Below are 16,370 nucleotides of genomic sequence, written 5' to 3'. Positions count from 1 at the left end.
GTTAAAACAGTACAGTATGTTTGATATGAAGTGATGGTGGAATGCTGGATTTTTTTATTCATACAAGTCAATTTTTAAAATTAAGAGTTCAAAACATTAATTGATTATCATTTGTCTGCCAGGAAATATTTCTCTCAATGTATTGTTGGAAACTTAGGATACATGAAAAATTTTCCTTATAGAAATACTTGTCTTTCCTATCTAGGTGCTTTTATTGTTCATTTGTTCTGTTAGAAGGAGAATGAAGCTTCTGTGATTTGCCATAGGGATCCATAGTAAGAACTAAGCAATGTTTTACAGCAGGGTAATAATGCACAGGAAGTAGAATAATTTTTTAATAATAAAGAAATGTATTAATAATAAATTAATTCCTTTCTAAGCTAAATGAATGGGCATTTGCCAGACTTAACTGTCAACTGGTCTTTTCTGTAGTCTTACAGGCTTCATTATCTCTTTGGTTTCCTACAGAAAAGCGTCTTTCCAGAGGTATTTCTCATGCCAGCTCAGCCATAGTCTCTCTTGCTCGATCACATGTAGCAAATGAATGCAACAATGAACAGTTTCCTTTGGAGATGCCCATCTACACATTCCAACTACCAGACCTTAGTGTGTACAGTGAAGATTTCAGAAGCTTCATTGAACGTGACTTAATTGAGCAGGCGACCATGGTTGCTTTGGAGCAAGCAGGTGGGTGAATACTTCCACTGGGCAGTCTGACATTGTGGCTGACATTTCTAATCATGCTTTATTTCTGGAGCTTGTGCATCTGACAGAGGAAACAAACTGAAAGACTGAAAGAAAATATGGTGCTCTTTGCAAAACATCACATGTCCTACTCCTCTAATTCTTTTAAAACATTACAGAGAAAACTCTGAAATGTACATGAAAAACCACAAAGAAATTGAAGGGGGAAGGAGTGAGGGAAGCACCGATGGGGAAGTCCATGCAACAGAGAAGGACGTGATTATAATGGGTTGGTAGTTCCAGTTCTCATGAGGAAATTACATTGAAATGACTAACAAAGGAAATGTCTTCAAGGTCTGTTGCAGCTTGAGCAAATAGTTTTAAAATATCTATCTTTATGTATTTCAGCCTTTTCTTGTAATAAGAAACTAAATAATTTTAAAATAATGCAAAAAATGCAAAGAAATCTTTAATTACTTTTAATTCAGATTCATTAGTAGTTTTAGGTCAGTTTTAAAAGCTATGAGGAAATATATTTAAAATTGTTATCTGTGCCTTATGAAACAGCAAGTGTGTTATTGAGCTATGAAATGAACACATCTATATAGTGAAATTCCCAACTTTGGTGACATAAAGAAGTTATAAAATTAGATTTGATGGCTGACCATGGAATATCAAATAGCCAGTTCCTTTTTCTCTTGATTGCTGTGCCAGCTTGTGTAACACTATATATTCATCTGAATTCATTCTCAAAATCTAGTGCAGAGTCATCCTATCTGTGCTCAAACTGATACAACAGTTGCTTGGTAGTGATCAGGGCTCTGCATCACAGTATTTGGACAGGACTTCTGCTAATCCAGTGTCACATTGAGTACTTGCCACATATTAGTATATGCTCATTTTTTGGTATTTGAAAAGCAAGGCATACTTAGATAACAGCATCAAACAGTAAAGCTTAAAAAAACCCTCAAACAAACAAAACCCCACCCCTCAAAAAAGCTTTCAGAAGACTGCCTTCTGGGAAATACCACAGTATGAAATGTTGCAGGAATGCTACCAGGCAACTATGAAGTATGAAAATTGTCAGTCACCTATGAAGAAAATATATCTAGTTTCTCAAAGAACTGCCTAACACAAGAAGGACTGGAAAAAACAGCTCTGAAGCTCTGTCAGACACTCCAGATTTCATGACTGTCAGAAGTTACCTTGCTATGCCATCATTTTTTGACTTACATGCTTCAGTACAATTACAGCCTTTAGAGTCAGTCGATTCAAGAGTACAATCTAGAGGATCACAGTGGTTTCTTGACCTTAAAACCATGGAATATGTGAATTTAGAACTGACAGCTTCTAAGTCATACAGAGCTGGCTGAGTACAAATTTTAAGTAGGACTGCATAAACTACTGAATTTACGGCCTCTTAATATTCCTCTCAAATCTCTCTGAAAAGTAAAATAAAACATTCATTCTTTTCTTCATGTTAATTTAATTAGGGCAGTAACTTGACTCAGACTGTGAAAGTCCCTTCCTCCCCAGAGCCTCTTACATCCTGGAAAGGAGGGTGTTTTGACCATTTGAAGTGCCTGTGGTTTTGACCACAGGTAATTCTTGCAGCCTAGGTAGGTTTAATTTACTTCTGTGAGCATTTCATTCAAATAAGCTGCAGCTTCCTGGCAAACAGTTTTGCAGCTCAAGTAAGTTAAACAGATCAAACAGTGAACATTTAAGAAATCCATGTAAGACCTAAACTGACCTTTTGTCTCTTGTTTGAGACATAAAGATATTCCGTTTCCTTTTATTTACTGCCTATTTTAGGCATGTGATTGTCTGAAAACTGATGAGTGAGATTATAAAGGAAAAGCATAGTTCAAGGCAGTACATTTTACTCACTTGCCTACTACAATGTATCCTCTACTTATTGTGTCATTGCTCTTTCAATATTTCTCACCACATTCATAAAAGCATTTTGGAGTTTTGCACATCTCATAAACTCAGCTTTTCATTATTGCCTGAATTAGAATGAGGTCAGCATGTAAGTAACGTGCAGACTGATCTCTGAGTGCTCTTGAAGTAATCAGTGTGGTTTTTCTACAGAGGATGGTTCAGATACTGATAATATTAAATTAAATCTGTGTGAAAGAAATCTTATCGTTTCAATATTTTGCTGCAGCAAGTTGATTTTTATTATATATATTCATGTTCCTGTATGTCATTAATGTGTAGGCTGACACAGAGGGAGATACTACAGAAACTTCTGAAGTTGCACAGATGAGTTCAAAAAACCATAGTATAGGCAGAATAATGACTTATCTGTCATGGTGTTTTGTATGAGAAGAAAAACGATTCTGTTGCAGTGCTGAAATAGAAATCAATACAAGAAGTGAAACTAAACTGTATGAATCTCCAAAAATATTACTTTCCTACACTCTTCTTCCTGTGCTCAGCTTTGTGTTTTCCATGAAGCACTTTCTACAGCTAAGGGCAAAATAAACAGTAATCCCCAAATATAAATCCACCAAAATTCTGGAAATGTTTGATTTCAAACTGTTAAAAATGAAACTGTGTTAAACAAAAACTGAAGCCTTTTCAGATTGAAGAAACATTTTCTTGTACCAGAATTTTTAACTATTTTTCACACAGAATATGCAGGGTGCTGGAGTAGCACAAGAGAGCTATGTTAATTTCCTGATTTCCAAGCTTTGAAATGCATGTTTGTGTAATTCAGTTTGACTATGAATGACAAATATTGTATCATAGAATAGGATGAAATGCAGTTATGTCACAGAAAGTCATGTGTTATCAAAGAGAAAAAGAAAAAAACCCAGTAATGCTGGATCTGCAGTTATCTGCAGGTAACTGAACTCAGTACCAATAATTTGTAGTCAGTTAGGCCTAGTCATAGATTTCTGTGCCATCTTCTCTCATGATCTTTGATTTGCATTCAGGTCAATAGCCTGTGTGACAGAGTCTATGTTGCTTATGCATCAGGCTACAAGAGAAGCATTTACTTGATTGCTCAGTTTTGCTTATTTCTAAATGCACAGCTCAACATTACATTTCAAGGACATCAGTAAATATGAATAGCCTTGCAGGTGCTATTGCAAAGCTGATTTCATCATCTAGATTAAAAGAGTTCCTACAAGAAGGTCCTTTCTTTGAAGTACAGAAAATATATTGGTAAATACTTTATTCACTTATTTTTAAAAGTAAGCAGTCACTGAATGATTAATATAAGCCCCTGTTCTTTTTGTTCTTTACATTTGTAGTTGCAAGTACACATTCATTGTATGAAAGGACTAAAAGTAAACAAACAAATCCTCATAGCTGGTCATGTAAGAAACACATAAGGCATAGAAATAGCTCTGCTGAAATCTGGATTTGAGGTTCCTGCACCTCTTGCTAATTGTCTGACGATTCTAAGTAGGTTAACTAATCCTCTGTTGACTTAGTCAGTTCTGTGCTCACTCCAGAGCTGCTAGATTCCAGAAGGGAGTTAGTTTTGGGTGAACTATTGCTTTTGAGAATACACAGAGTGTCCAAAATTGGACTTCCTTTGGAAGCTGAAAATGTTATTTTATGACTTGCTTGTCTTGAGGAATGGATGAGAGGTGGATTTCTGGAAATGCAATGTGCTGGAGAAGTTAAAGAAAGGCTGGGTTTAGCCTGGTTTCTGAAGGAAACTGAATGTGTGTCAGCAAACTGTCTCTTAAGTTTTTACCACTGCTTATTTTTTAAGAAATGTAACTCTGCTAATTTTAAACATATTGATGAGTAAGCTTTTACAACTTCAAGGAAAACTTGCAATGTGAATATGGTTTATTAAACACTGTGGTATCCACGTGGGAAAGACTTCTAGAATGCCCAACATGAATGAAAAGCTATCAGAAGTCTGACCTTTAGGCATACCTATGACAAGCTCAGAAAACCAGATATTGAGTCCCAGTGTGCACAGATTGACTTGTTTTCCTCAAGGGAGTTGACCTAAGACTTATCTGTATGAGAGAGTACTGTTAAGGGCAGAGTGAAGTGCATTAAAAGAAAATCCCACTCAATATGAGGGAAAATCATACAAGCTGTGAAATGACACTTCACACTTTTCCCTACCTTCAACCATCCTTGTTTTTCTCTTAATGTCTGTTCCATTTTTCTCTCTATGAATTGTGATGATTTTATTCAATAAATGCACAGTGGTGTTGCAGGTAAGAAACTGACTGTTTGCCTTGGAGGCAGTGATACTCAATCTAGATTTGCATCAAAACCTCAACCACTCTCAATCACATAGAGCTTGAGAGGGAGGTCATCCTTTGGAGCATCTCCTTCTCCCAAGTCAAGAGATAGTTATATTAAATTGCTATTTGCTATGTCCTTGTAACTTTTTGGCAGTTAATTCTATCAGAAAAATCCAATCTGTAAAACCATTTAGATTATTAGTAGCTTAAACCTCAAAACAGAAAATCTTGACTGGAGAAAATAGAGAGGAAGCAAAGGATTCTATGATTCTATGATTTATGCAGAGTTTCTACAAAGTTTCTTTAATTTTGAGTTGGGTTGGTTTGTATGTGCATGTTTGGGCAACAAATAATGGACCTTAGTAAACTGTAGGACAGCTCTCTATGATCATCTTTATGGGATAGCCATATTTAAGCCAGGGGCAGAACTGTTCCCAGCTTGCGTTTCAGCTTCACTTTCCTGTTGTTCCCCTAAAGGGATCCACTATAAGCACTAGGTTTGAAAAATAAAAATGCATTTTGTTAATTTTTTAGTCAACAGTATACTCTGTAATGTTAACCAAGCCCACAAACTTTTTTTGCTTAATCTTCTTGAAAGCCAATCACTATCTTAGAAATCTCCTTTTATTCAAAAGATTCATAAACACTTAATCCTGAATACAATACCACCAAAATATTCTGCACAAAACAGGTGGCAACTTATTTCACAGCCCACAGACACAGGAGTTAAAAATAACTTGTTCTTTCAGATTTATGTTTCTCAATGGCTGTCTAATACTGCTTTAAATTAAGCTTCTTCAATGTATATTTAATTTAGAGGTCAATAAGACTCATCTCAGGTGTTAGATATTTACAAACTAGCTGCTAAAATCATATAAGGATTACCAAATGTGTTTAGTTACTGATCTGCTATGCATCTTTACCTTTAAAATATAGTGACTCTCAACCCATACGGAATAATTGAAACTTAACTACATAGTTCTTAGTATCCAGAAAAGTAATTGGGTGCAGATGTTAAAATAGACTGGGTTTTTTGCCCAATATGTACTTCTTGCTGTTATAAATAAACTTCAATTTAATTTTGTAATGGAAACGTATTAATGGAGAAAAGTTTGGTTTTTTTTTTTTTTCATTGCTTGAACTTATTTCTGCTTTGGGGATTTAACCTTAAATGCAAGACTGACAGTACAACTATATAGATGAGGATATTTCCTCTCAGCTCTCAAATAAAGGAATCAGGGGACAAAGTCTGCAGAAGAGTACAAACAAAGAAATGGAGACACCACAGGCTGCCTTTTGCATTATTCATTCGGTTACTCAATTGTGCGTTACCTGCAGGCTTTCCAAAAGTCTTGGGAAGGATACCAGCTCTGCTCAGCATAGTTAATTATCTACTCTTCTTTATCCCCCAAAATGTTATATAAATAATCACATTCTTTTTCTTTATATCAGAAATGTTCACAAGATTATTTAACTAAAATGTAACACTCCAGTAAACTATGACTTACCTGGCAACCTGTGTGCCAGGAATCGTGTACTTTCAGTGTTGGCTTTGGCACAGATACTCCTCACACCTTTATTTACTCCATTTGGATACATCAAATATCTGTCCTCTTATCAGTCTTTTTTCATAATCTATCTCTATTTTATAATCTGTAAAACATGCTTCATGTAGCATGATGGATAAGTGGTTCTTTTAATAGTCTCAAAGAGAAAGCCTTATGCGATCCTACACCTTGGGCTGTGCATTGGGTCTCAGATAAATTCTCTGATAATATAGCTGTTAATTTTATAGATCTAATCATTATTTACACCATGGTAAATGAGAGAAGAACCATCTGTTTAAAATAATCCATCTAGTTGAAACAATAGTACCTTAATAAATTTACCTAACAGTAACATCTTACATCTTTTGAGACTTTATTACTGTAACATAATCTGTGTATGGAAGGCCAGTGTCACTTATGTTTGGGAACTGAGACCAAGATTCATAATGACATTTAAGCAATGAAATGAGTTCCTTGGAAATCCATCCCTTAATGCAGCATATGAGAATCAAAGATGCAAATTAATTAAAGGTGCTCTCTTCTTATTCCAAATACATTTAGAAAATAGTTAAAGTTTAGCTATCTCTTCTTTCTAATCTTTTCAGTTTCCACTTCTGACATTAAGTTTATTTGGCAGAAAGAATGTTCATGATTAACCTTCAACATTACATACCATTGCTGTATGCCTGTATGCAGAACTCATCCTGGTTTAGTATCCAGTCCATTGTAGTAATAGATGCTTTGTTTTCAGGACGGCTAAATTGGTGGTCCACAGTGTGTACCAGCTGCAAACGTCTTCTTCCCTTGGCTACAACAGGTGATGGAAACTGCCTCTTGCATGCTGCATCTTTAGGTAAGGGAGAGTCTGTACATGAAACCTTCTGCCAAAAATATTTACTGCTTTTCTCTATCCCAGCAAAACCTCAGAAACACATGAGATGCAAAGAATTTCGTTAAAAGCCTGATTCTGAAGCAATATATTTTTCAAATTTGCTTTAGGCATGCCTGAAGCAGGAAGATAAAAGTTTTATCAGGTTATAAAAGAAGTGTAGTTGGAACAGTATTAAAAAAAACATGTATCATAAACACCAGGGATCTGCATTTTCCTAACTGAGCCCAATCTAACAGCTCTGGAACAGGCAAATTTCAGGTGCTTCTACAGGATTGCTGTCATTGTGGGTGAGGATTGGGTTTTGTTAAACAGTTCTCTTGCGCTCTACAAGAATATAATATCTAGCTGTCTAGCTGTAGAGCCTAAGAATATGGGAAATTATATATTGCGTGAATTAAAAAAAATTCCAATTGATTAATTAATCATTAATACAAGATATTTGAAGCTTTTCTTCAAATCAAATAAACAGAAACCCATGAAGCTGGAAGTAGTTGATATGCTTTCTATGTCCTAACCTATTATGAGGAAACTTATTATTTTGTTGCAGTTGCTAAATCTTCTTCCACTGGAAGTTCAAAATGTTACTTTTTAAAAAACATTGAGATTTTCAATGTTTTTAAGGTAGTTTTCTTCTTGAAAGAAGTAGTAAGAAAAGAGCTTTTATTGTTTCTAAGGATCTCTTTATCTCTGTCCATTCAATTTTTAATTAGGATCCATTATATATTATTTACAACAAATGTTTGGAGTATCTTGAGTTGCAAAGTCTCAAATAAACACCCTTAATGCCAGCAGCTGACAATATGTTAACTGAAACGTTGCTGCCTATAGGCACTTATCTTGGTGAGAGCTCTGCTCTGTTTTGTGTAGGTTACTCTTCTCCCCTACATGAAGATGTGTTATTGTCTTGAAATGAACTTGAAAGCCTGTGGCTGGTTGTATTTTTAGACTTCCAGTCATCTTCAATGTTTGTCTCTTTATTTGGATGTTGAAGCCAAAGGAAATTCACTGTGTTAGAGTTGGAGGCCTTTGAGTGTCAATATCATCTGTGATTCACAACAATGCCCGCAGTTGTCATTAGCATTCTTGTGTCTTCAAACTCCTTTGACAACTACAGCTAAAACCAACCTGTGCATTGAGTGTTCCATTGCTTGCAGCAAAATGGAAGTTGCCTGCAAGTAAACACTGAAACAACTCAAATCCTTAGTAGTTCCTTAATCAAAGTTTAAACTTTGTTAGAATTCCCTCTTGTTCATTAGCTTATCTATGTTGACTCTTTCTTTAAGAAACCTTAAAAATAAGCAGGGAATTACTTAGCAAGAAGCTTCTGTAATATAAGCTATGCTTCTTTTGCTGACACAGCAATATTGATTATATTGGTACTTACTATTTGTATTTCACTGTAGCTTCTTTAAAACTGAATGTCGTCTTGTGCTACTTCAGGGATGTGGGGATTTCATGACCGGGACCTTGTTTTACGTAAAGCACTCTATACGATGATGAGAAGTGGAGCTGAAAGGGAAGCACTGAAGAGAAGATGGAGATGGCAACAAACCCAGCAGAATAAGGAGGTCTGTATGGCCTGAAGACAATCTTGTTAGTGTCATTTAGGGTCAAAAGCATTCATCTGAACTTTGGTGGGAAAGTTTTAATTGCTATCAAGTTCCTTGTTTCCATTTTGGTTAAGGAACCAGTCAGTGAGAACAGAGATGCACTGTGGCTAACTCAGTTCCTTCAGGGTACCTGAAATCATAGGGGCACGGGAGCATTTATATACCCTTTCTGCTTTTGAACCAAGGGAGAAAGAATCACCTGTCTGCCCAGGAGGGCATTCATAGCAGTTCCAATTATTGGGGGAAAAAAAGCAATGGGCATTTAAGCCTGCTGACTGTGGTTGCAAGGAATTTACATGAGTATGAATAACTAGATCTCTAGTAGCAGGGCACTGTGTTAGCAGCAGCAGACCACACCTAGAAATATGACCTAGTATGAAGTTAGTGGTGTAGATCTTTCTTTAATAAGTTAATGTTCTTTCTCCTGAATAGAAATGTTGAACCATTAACGACCCAAGATATTAAAGTATATCATGTATAAAGCTCAGAATAAGTTAGCCATAAGTACTACTACAGAACTGTTTACATTTTATATCAGTATATTTGTAAAGGTATTTCATTCTCTTCCACAGTCAGGTTTAGTGTACACAGAAGAAGAATGGGAACGGGAGTGGAATGAACTGCTTAAACTGGCATCAAGTGAGCCTCGTACACATTTCAGCAAAAATGGAGGCACTGGTGGTGGGTAAGTTTAGAGCATTACAAAATCTTTTAGGTTTTTGTTCTCAGTAGGAAAAAAATACAGTACAAATGAATGAAGATATTTATAGGACCATCAAACTGCCTTATCAACTGGTTGTCATTTTTTTGCATGGTAGAATATGATTATCTAAACGTTCCATTATAATATTTAGCATTTCAAGAAATTTCCTTATACAGTTGCCATGCTAACTTGAGGTTAGTGCATCCAAAGTTTTGCATCCAAAAGAGTCCAGATATCATAAATCCTAATTTCTAGGTCTCTGAAACAGTCACATTGGCAGCAGCATTTAACTTCAAGGGGATGAACTGCCTTGTGTCACTGAATATAAGTAGATTTTCCTTTAAGGAAGAATTAGCAGAAAGAGCCACTGCTCAAATATATTCACTAAAACATGCAATAACAGAGAAACATTACATCTTCTAATAGCATTCTTCTGTAGTAGTAGTAGCAGTGGTAGTCTGAGCCTAGATATCACCTTTTCTGTGCTTTAGCACAGCTTTATTGACATGGTCTCATATTCATATATTTATTTCGGTCCTTTTTTGCTTAGTAGTTCAAACAAAAAAATCTTCAAAGAGATCTTTTTGGACGACAAGTCATCAAGTAACTCTTCACATTTTCTTCTCTTTTGGTATTAAAGCTAAAGATTAAATATCTGGATGCAACCTCTTTTTAAATGGAAAGCAGAACATCGAGTTATGTTTTGTAGTCTCATATTATATATTCCTTTTAACCTTATGATATCAAGGATAGAGAGTTCTACGAGTACAGAAGGACATCGTTTAGAAAATTGTTGGCTGTAATTAGTCTCATTTTCATCTGAGGCTAATAAAAAATAGGTTGATTTTCATTTTTCTGTCTAGTTGATTTCCTGTATTTGTAAATAATTTTCCTGTTTATATACCATTCAACAACAATTTACTCTGGCCTTATTCTGTCTGTTTCGATCTGTATGTTCCATATACTACATAATTTCAGTATTTACCAGTCAGAGATGTCTTCAAATGTTGCATTTGCCATTGAGTCAACCATCTTTATCTTTAGTTCTCAGATATTAAACGGGGAATATCAGTACTACATAGAGAATTCATTTGTTTTCAGTGTTCTCATCATGATTTGCATTTATTGTTTTGCAAATATAAATTAAGGATAAGCAGACAACAGTTAATTTTTCCTTTAAAATACTGAAAGAGGAATCGGAAAATAAACTTAGCCTATTAAACATGTGAATACGTATTTCTCTTTATAATCATTGCAAAGACAGAATGAATGTGACAGAATGAATTATTTTCTCGGTTTAATGTACTCATCTTGAAAATAGAGCCCTCGAGAAGTCTTTAAATTGTAGGTGAGGCATTCTCCTTTGGTGTCAGAATTAGCTGAAATACCAAAATTAGTATCTGCTTCAAACAAATTCAGTGACAAGCCTCAGTCTGGAATTATGCTGCCTCATTCACCTGCATGTTCCGTTCAGTTACTTTTCAGAGTGAACTACATGCAAAAGAGATCAGCAATTGTCACTGTATCTCCAAAGATTTCTTCTCCGAGATCACTCTTGTTCAGAGGCTTGGAAGTTGGAAAAAAAACCAAAAGGGAAGCACAGAAAAATACCTGGTTCTTAAGTTCTTTTTTCCAACATGTAAAAGCCTTGAAGCATTAAAGCAGAGCAAATTACCTAGGAAAACAGATTTTTGAAACAGATTTTACGTCTCTGTAAGTGTAAAAAATAAATTTTAGATTAGCGTAGTTGTTTCATTTAAGTCCATTCACAAGCAAATCCGAGGTACTAAATTCAAGCAACTGCTTTGATAAAAAGGAAAATGTCCTGTACCCTCTGTTTTCATTAAGAACTGGCAATCCTGGTGAGAAAACTCCAGCTGTTCCTTCGTTTTTCAGACTGTTGTCAGAGATTGCAAAGCTTGTTTTAGTGGTAGATTTAATATTGCTGCTGCAGTTCACTTCTTGAAAAACTAGCAGAGCTGTAAGCTAGATGTTGTGTTCTGTCATGGTGTGGACTAATACAAATTTTGAAGGTGGATGGTATTCTTATTTAGTATGAACTGTCACCTTTTAGCTGGCTGTCAAATATGCTTATTAATACAGTCAAGTGATTTTAAATGGGGAAGAAGGGAGGGAGCACCGCTGTTAATCTTTCTGTGTGTTATTAGAGTTTTAAGGCAAAATCCCAGATGATTTAAACAGCAAAATCCCAGAGCATTTAAATAGAAAGTACTTCTCAAATGCCAGTCATCTGTAAGATTTCATGCTTGGTTAGGTATTCAGAATATTTCAACATACAGCTCTTCATATAAAACTACTGTGTCCATCTTGTAGAGAATGTAGTTTAGATCATTTAACCAAGACATTGCTTTACAACTATTTTTATTTGGTCTGGCTCTCTGTTAAAGAAATGCTGTTGTTCTTTAACTGTTCAGTATATGCAGCAATTATAGGTCACAGATAGAAAAAGGTCCATTGTAACAGTATATCTTTTCCTTTATTAGCTGAAATTTCTGATGGCTAATAAATCTTTTTATCTGCCTAGTTTTCAGTTGATGGAAATTGTGCTTAAGCCAAACACAGCCTGGAAACAATAAAATTGCTGTGGTGATTCAAATATGCTAAAAAGTGGATATTCCACAGACTCTATAAAAGAGATAAAATACAAGGTAAAGTAGGGATTAGAATCATGTCATAATAAAATTAAGTACTAGTACCTATATAGTGATTGTGTTTTTCCTTATTTAACAAGCTTTTGTTGAATTCAAGGTGTTTCCTAATTGACAGATGGTTGCGTCTCACATGCCACAGAAGATGTTTTACACACAGGGATGCATTCCCACACAATTAAATACAAAATAACATTCAAAGCAAAATCATCTAGAGAAAGTTGGTTTAGGTTTTCTGTTCTATTGTGTGCCTTGAAAACTGCTTCCTACATCTTGTTTTTGCCTGAGAAAAAAGTATTCATCTTTTTAAAGACTAATTAAAAAAATGGAACTTGAAGCATTGACTTTCTGTATCTCCTTTAGTCAATGCAGGATACTTTTTTTTTTTGCCCCTGAAGAAAAGAAAGGAGGAAATGTCCCACCACTGTGCTTTTTTTTTTGTGTTTGAGTTGTAGTTTATTGCTGAAATTCTGTGTAAGGAAAGCAGTGGATAGGTTCCTACACCTACTTACCGCTGAAATTTGTACTCTCTAGTAGGCTGTGACTGTGGTGTATGTTCATTTTAATTTGGGGATTCTTAAGCAGGGAAAGAAAAGGTTTCAGAAATTGAATGGTGGAAGATCAAGATATGAACTCATTTTTCATTCTGGTCTCATGCTTCATCAGTTTGAAATCTTTGATACTTGTCATGTTGGTTCAGTACATTTCAGCTGTGTGCAGGCATTAGTCTCTTGCTCTGCATGAGTCCTGAAACTTAATCTAGACTTGGAATATCTATTACAAGTCTGTTGGACAAACTGAGAATTTGTAACTTATGCATGGGAAAGAAAAGCAAGATTACAATCAGGAGCTGTTTAGAAGGGTATCCAAGGATGTGAAAACAGATCTTGCTCAGAATTTACCAGCAAAATAGAGGAACAGCCAGCAGATAGCCAGATGGAACAGCAGGGTAGGCAATTTTCCTGTTTCGGCTTTTCGAGTTTTTTTCCATTACTGGCTGCAGTACAAATTGGATTTTCCATCGGAGGGAGAATCTCATTAGGGTGCAGAGTAGGTGTCCACTCTGGATTTGAAGTATCAGTTCTCCTGTAGGCTAGACTGAGGAGGGTTTTTGGTTTGGTTTTTTTTTTTTTTCCCTTTCTTGTTAATTTATTCTTACAATTGGGATAAATTATTTAGTCAGAGTGCCCTGGTGGGGCAGGATTCTGCAATGCAGATTTAAATGCTCTTATATTTGTGGATTTCATGATTTTAAAATTAACTTTACACAAACACAGGAATTCATTTCAGTTTCTTAAACTTCCTTTGCTTCCATGTTATGTTGACAAAATTATTTTGTCCACAATTTTCGTGGCCATGTAGTTGGCATAAATAAAAGTCCATGAATAAAACTGGACTGGTAAATGGATAAAAGGATGTGGCAGGTTGCTATGGATACTTGTTAATGGTGATTTTTCATTCTTGTTAATCTTTAGGAAAATTCGTACTGAATCCTCAGCAGTGTCACGGAAATAATGTAAGATGGCTCACATGAATTACTGGCAATGATGAAATAAAACTGAACATTGAAAAGGTTTCCCAGAGAGACTGTGAAGTCTTCCTTCTTGGAGATATTAAAAAGCTGTCTGGACACAGTCTGAACATAAAATACCAACAGGAGAAAATAGCTGGAAATCTTTGTAGCACACTGCCTTGCCAATAACATCATTCTCTTCTAACTTCCTTTTAGCTAACAAATCACCCTGAGGGTGACATAATGGACTGCAAATGTTGAAAAACTGTTGCAGCCAACAATGGAGAAGAATTCAGTAAGGAATAGGAGAGGAAATTACAAAATAGGGAATTTAGTTTGAACATGAGGAAAAAATTCTTGACAAGTTTGGGTAACAGAAAGAGGAGAGATGTGTGTCTACTTGATCAGAGAATTTATGTCCTGCATCTACCTACTGTTAATAATTTCCATCCTGCTGTGCTGCAAAGTTGGGAGGAAAGGTTTTAATGTAAAGTTCCAGGGATGGGCTGCAGGCCATCAGACCTGTGAGGTTATTGTATTTGTCCCACATATCCTAAAGCCATGTCCATGTTCACTTGTTTCTCACAAGTAATGACAGTTGGTTTTGGGAACTCTCAACATATCTAACAGTAAGAAGACAATAGCTGCCTTCCTTTAAGCGTGTGGCTAGGTTATATGGCCCACCTTGATTTGTCATGTCTCTCAGAAGCTGTGGTCTCTGTGTATTACATTTTAAAGTGGCACTCAGTTGTGAATTGTCCTTACTTTTATCTCCTTCCCACTACTCAACCATTTTTCACTGTTCTTTCATCTACTGTGTTCGTTTCTGTCTTCTAGGAAGAGACAAGGCTTTAAAATATGATAACTACATTCATGGCATTAAACTACAAAACAGGAAAGGAGATAACTGAAACCAGAAAGTCTATAAAATACTTATGAAGTCATAGAAGAGCTTGAAGTGTTCAGCTAGAGAAGTGGGGAATTGAACAGATTTATTCTTCCTTCCAGATAAAGAATGATCTGTTTCATAAATGATTGACTCTATAATTTTACAAAGTTGGGCATTTCCATTTCCTGAAAGACTATGGGATGATCCAAAGCACACTGTTGCTAGGTGGAATACCTTTTTATTAAATTTCATGTCTCAATTTAAAGTCAGGTTTTCAGTCTTACCTTTTTTGGGGGGAAAGTACCCCATTACATTTAGGGATGAGCAGCATATGCATAGAAGTCAGTAGCATGTTTTCTTTAACATAAAGTTTCCCTCTTCTTACTGTCAAATATTTTGAGCTGTGAAACGTGTAACTTCACATTTTGTAAGCTTTTTGGTAAAAGAGAACATATAAAATAAACTTAGCAACTTCTGTTTGTCCACTTGTATGAAGAAAAAAAAGTTTTTTTCCAATTTCTATAGGATGGAAAAATAAGCCTAATGTATTCAGATGAGTAGGAGAGTAAGGTATATTTGAAGGATTTTAGTCTATAAATTGTGTTCTAAGGATTGGCCACTCTATATGTATGTGGTAGTTTAATGCTGTTGATTTGCATTGTTACCTTTGAATTTCTGACACTTGATTCTTTTGAGAATAGATGTAGAGACTGTAGATGAATCAATAGGGAATGCATCCCAGGGTGCTTTGTAACTTTGTAGGGCTGATGTGAAAAAATACCAAATCATATTCTATGTGCTGTGTGCATTTTTTCATTCCTTAAATGTCTATCTCTAGTTCTTCTAGGTAGTGGTAATTATGTCATCTAACAGGAGTTTTATGTGATATTCCTGTGGCACCCAGATCTCTTTTCTAATAGACATTCTATTAGTAGTTTTTAATTTGTCTTCTGTTATTGCTTATGCCTAGATAAGCATGCATAGAACAGAAACAGTTGATAATAAACTGAACATGAGCCAGCAATGTGCCCTCGTGGCCAAGGTGGCCAATGGTATCTTGGGGTGCATCAAGAGAAATGTGGCCAGCAGGTGGAGGGAGGTTCTGCTCTCCCTCTACTCTGCCCTGGTGAGGCCTCATCTGGAGTACTGTGTCCAGTTCTGGGCTCCTCAGCTCAAGAGGGACAGGGACCTTCTGGAGACAGTCCAGCACAGGGCCACCAAGATGATCAGGGGACTGGAGCATCTTTCATACAAGGAAAGGCTGCGGGAACTGGGGCTGTTTAGTCTGGAGAAGAGGAGACTGAGGCGGGGATCTTATTAACACTTACAAATATCTAAATGATAGGTGTCAGGAGGTTGGGGCATCCTTTTTTTCCATTGTATCTAGCAACTGGACAAGGGGTAATGGGATGAAGCTGGAACACAAAAAGTTCCATTTAAACATAAAAACTATTTCACTGTGAGGGTGAAAGAGCCCTGGCACAGGCTGCCCAGAGGGGTTGTGGAGTCTCCTTCCTTGGAGGTCTTCAAGACCCGCCTGGACATGTTCCTATGTGACCTGATCTAGGTGGACCTGCTTCTGCAGGGGGGTTGGACTGGATGATCTCTAAAGGTCCCTTCCAACTCCTACTATT

The 16,370-nt window shown here is 36.1% G+C and overlaps 1 protein-coding gene across 7 annotated transcripts in view; it reads left to right on the top strand.

Annotated features, from left to right (window-relative positions):
- The window catches only part of OTUD7A (OTU deubiquitinase 7A), a 130,787-nt gene that overhangs the window by 99,881 nt on the left and 14,536 nt on the right, over positions 1-16,370 (top strand). For all 7 annotated transcript variants that reach the window (XM_061999613.1, XM_061999617.1, XM_061999616.1 and 4 more), the window contains 4 exons: positions 469-687; positions 7,212-7,313; positions 8,793-8,920; positions 9,535-9,647. In XM_061999613.1, the coding sequence (XP_061855597.1) occupies positions 469-687; positions 7,212-7,313; positions 8,793-8,920; positions 9,535-9,647 (562 nt within the window). The remainder of the gene's footprint in view (positions 1-468; positions 688-7,211; positions 7,314-8,792; positions 8,921-9,534; positions 9,648-16,370) is intronic.

Source organism: Colius striatus, chromosome 7, assembly GCF_028858725.1.
Source record: "Colius striatus isolate bColStr4 chromosome 7, bColStr4.1.hap1, whole genome shotgun sequence".
Lineage (NCBI taxonomy): Eukaryota > Metazoa > Chordata > Aves > Coliiformes > Coliidae > Colius > Colius striatus.
The sequence above is the reverse complement of the archived record's forward strand: the minus strand, read 5'-3'. Positions and strand labels throughout refer to the sequence as shown.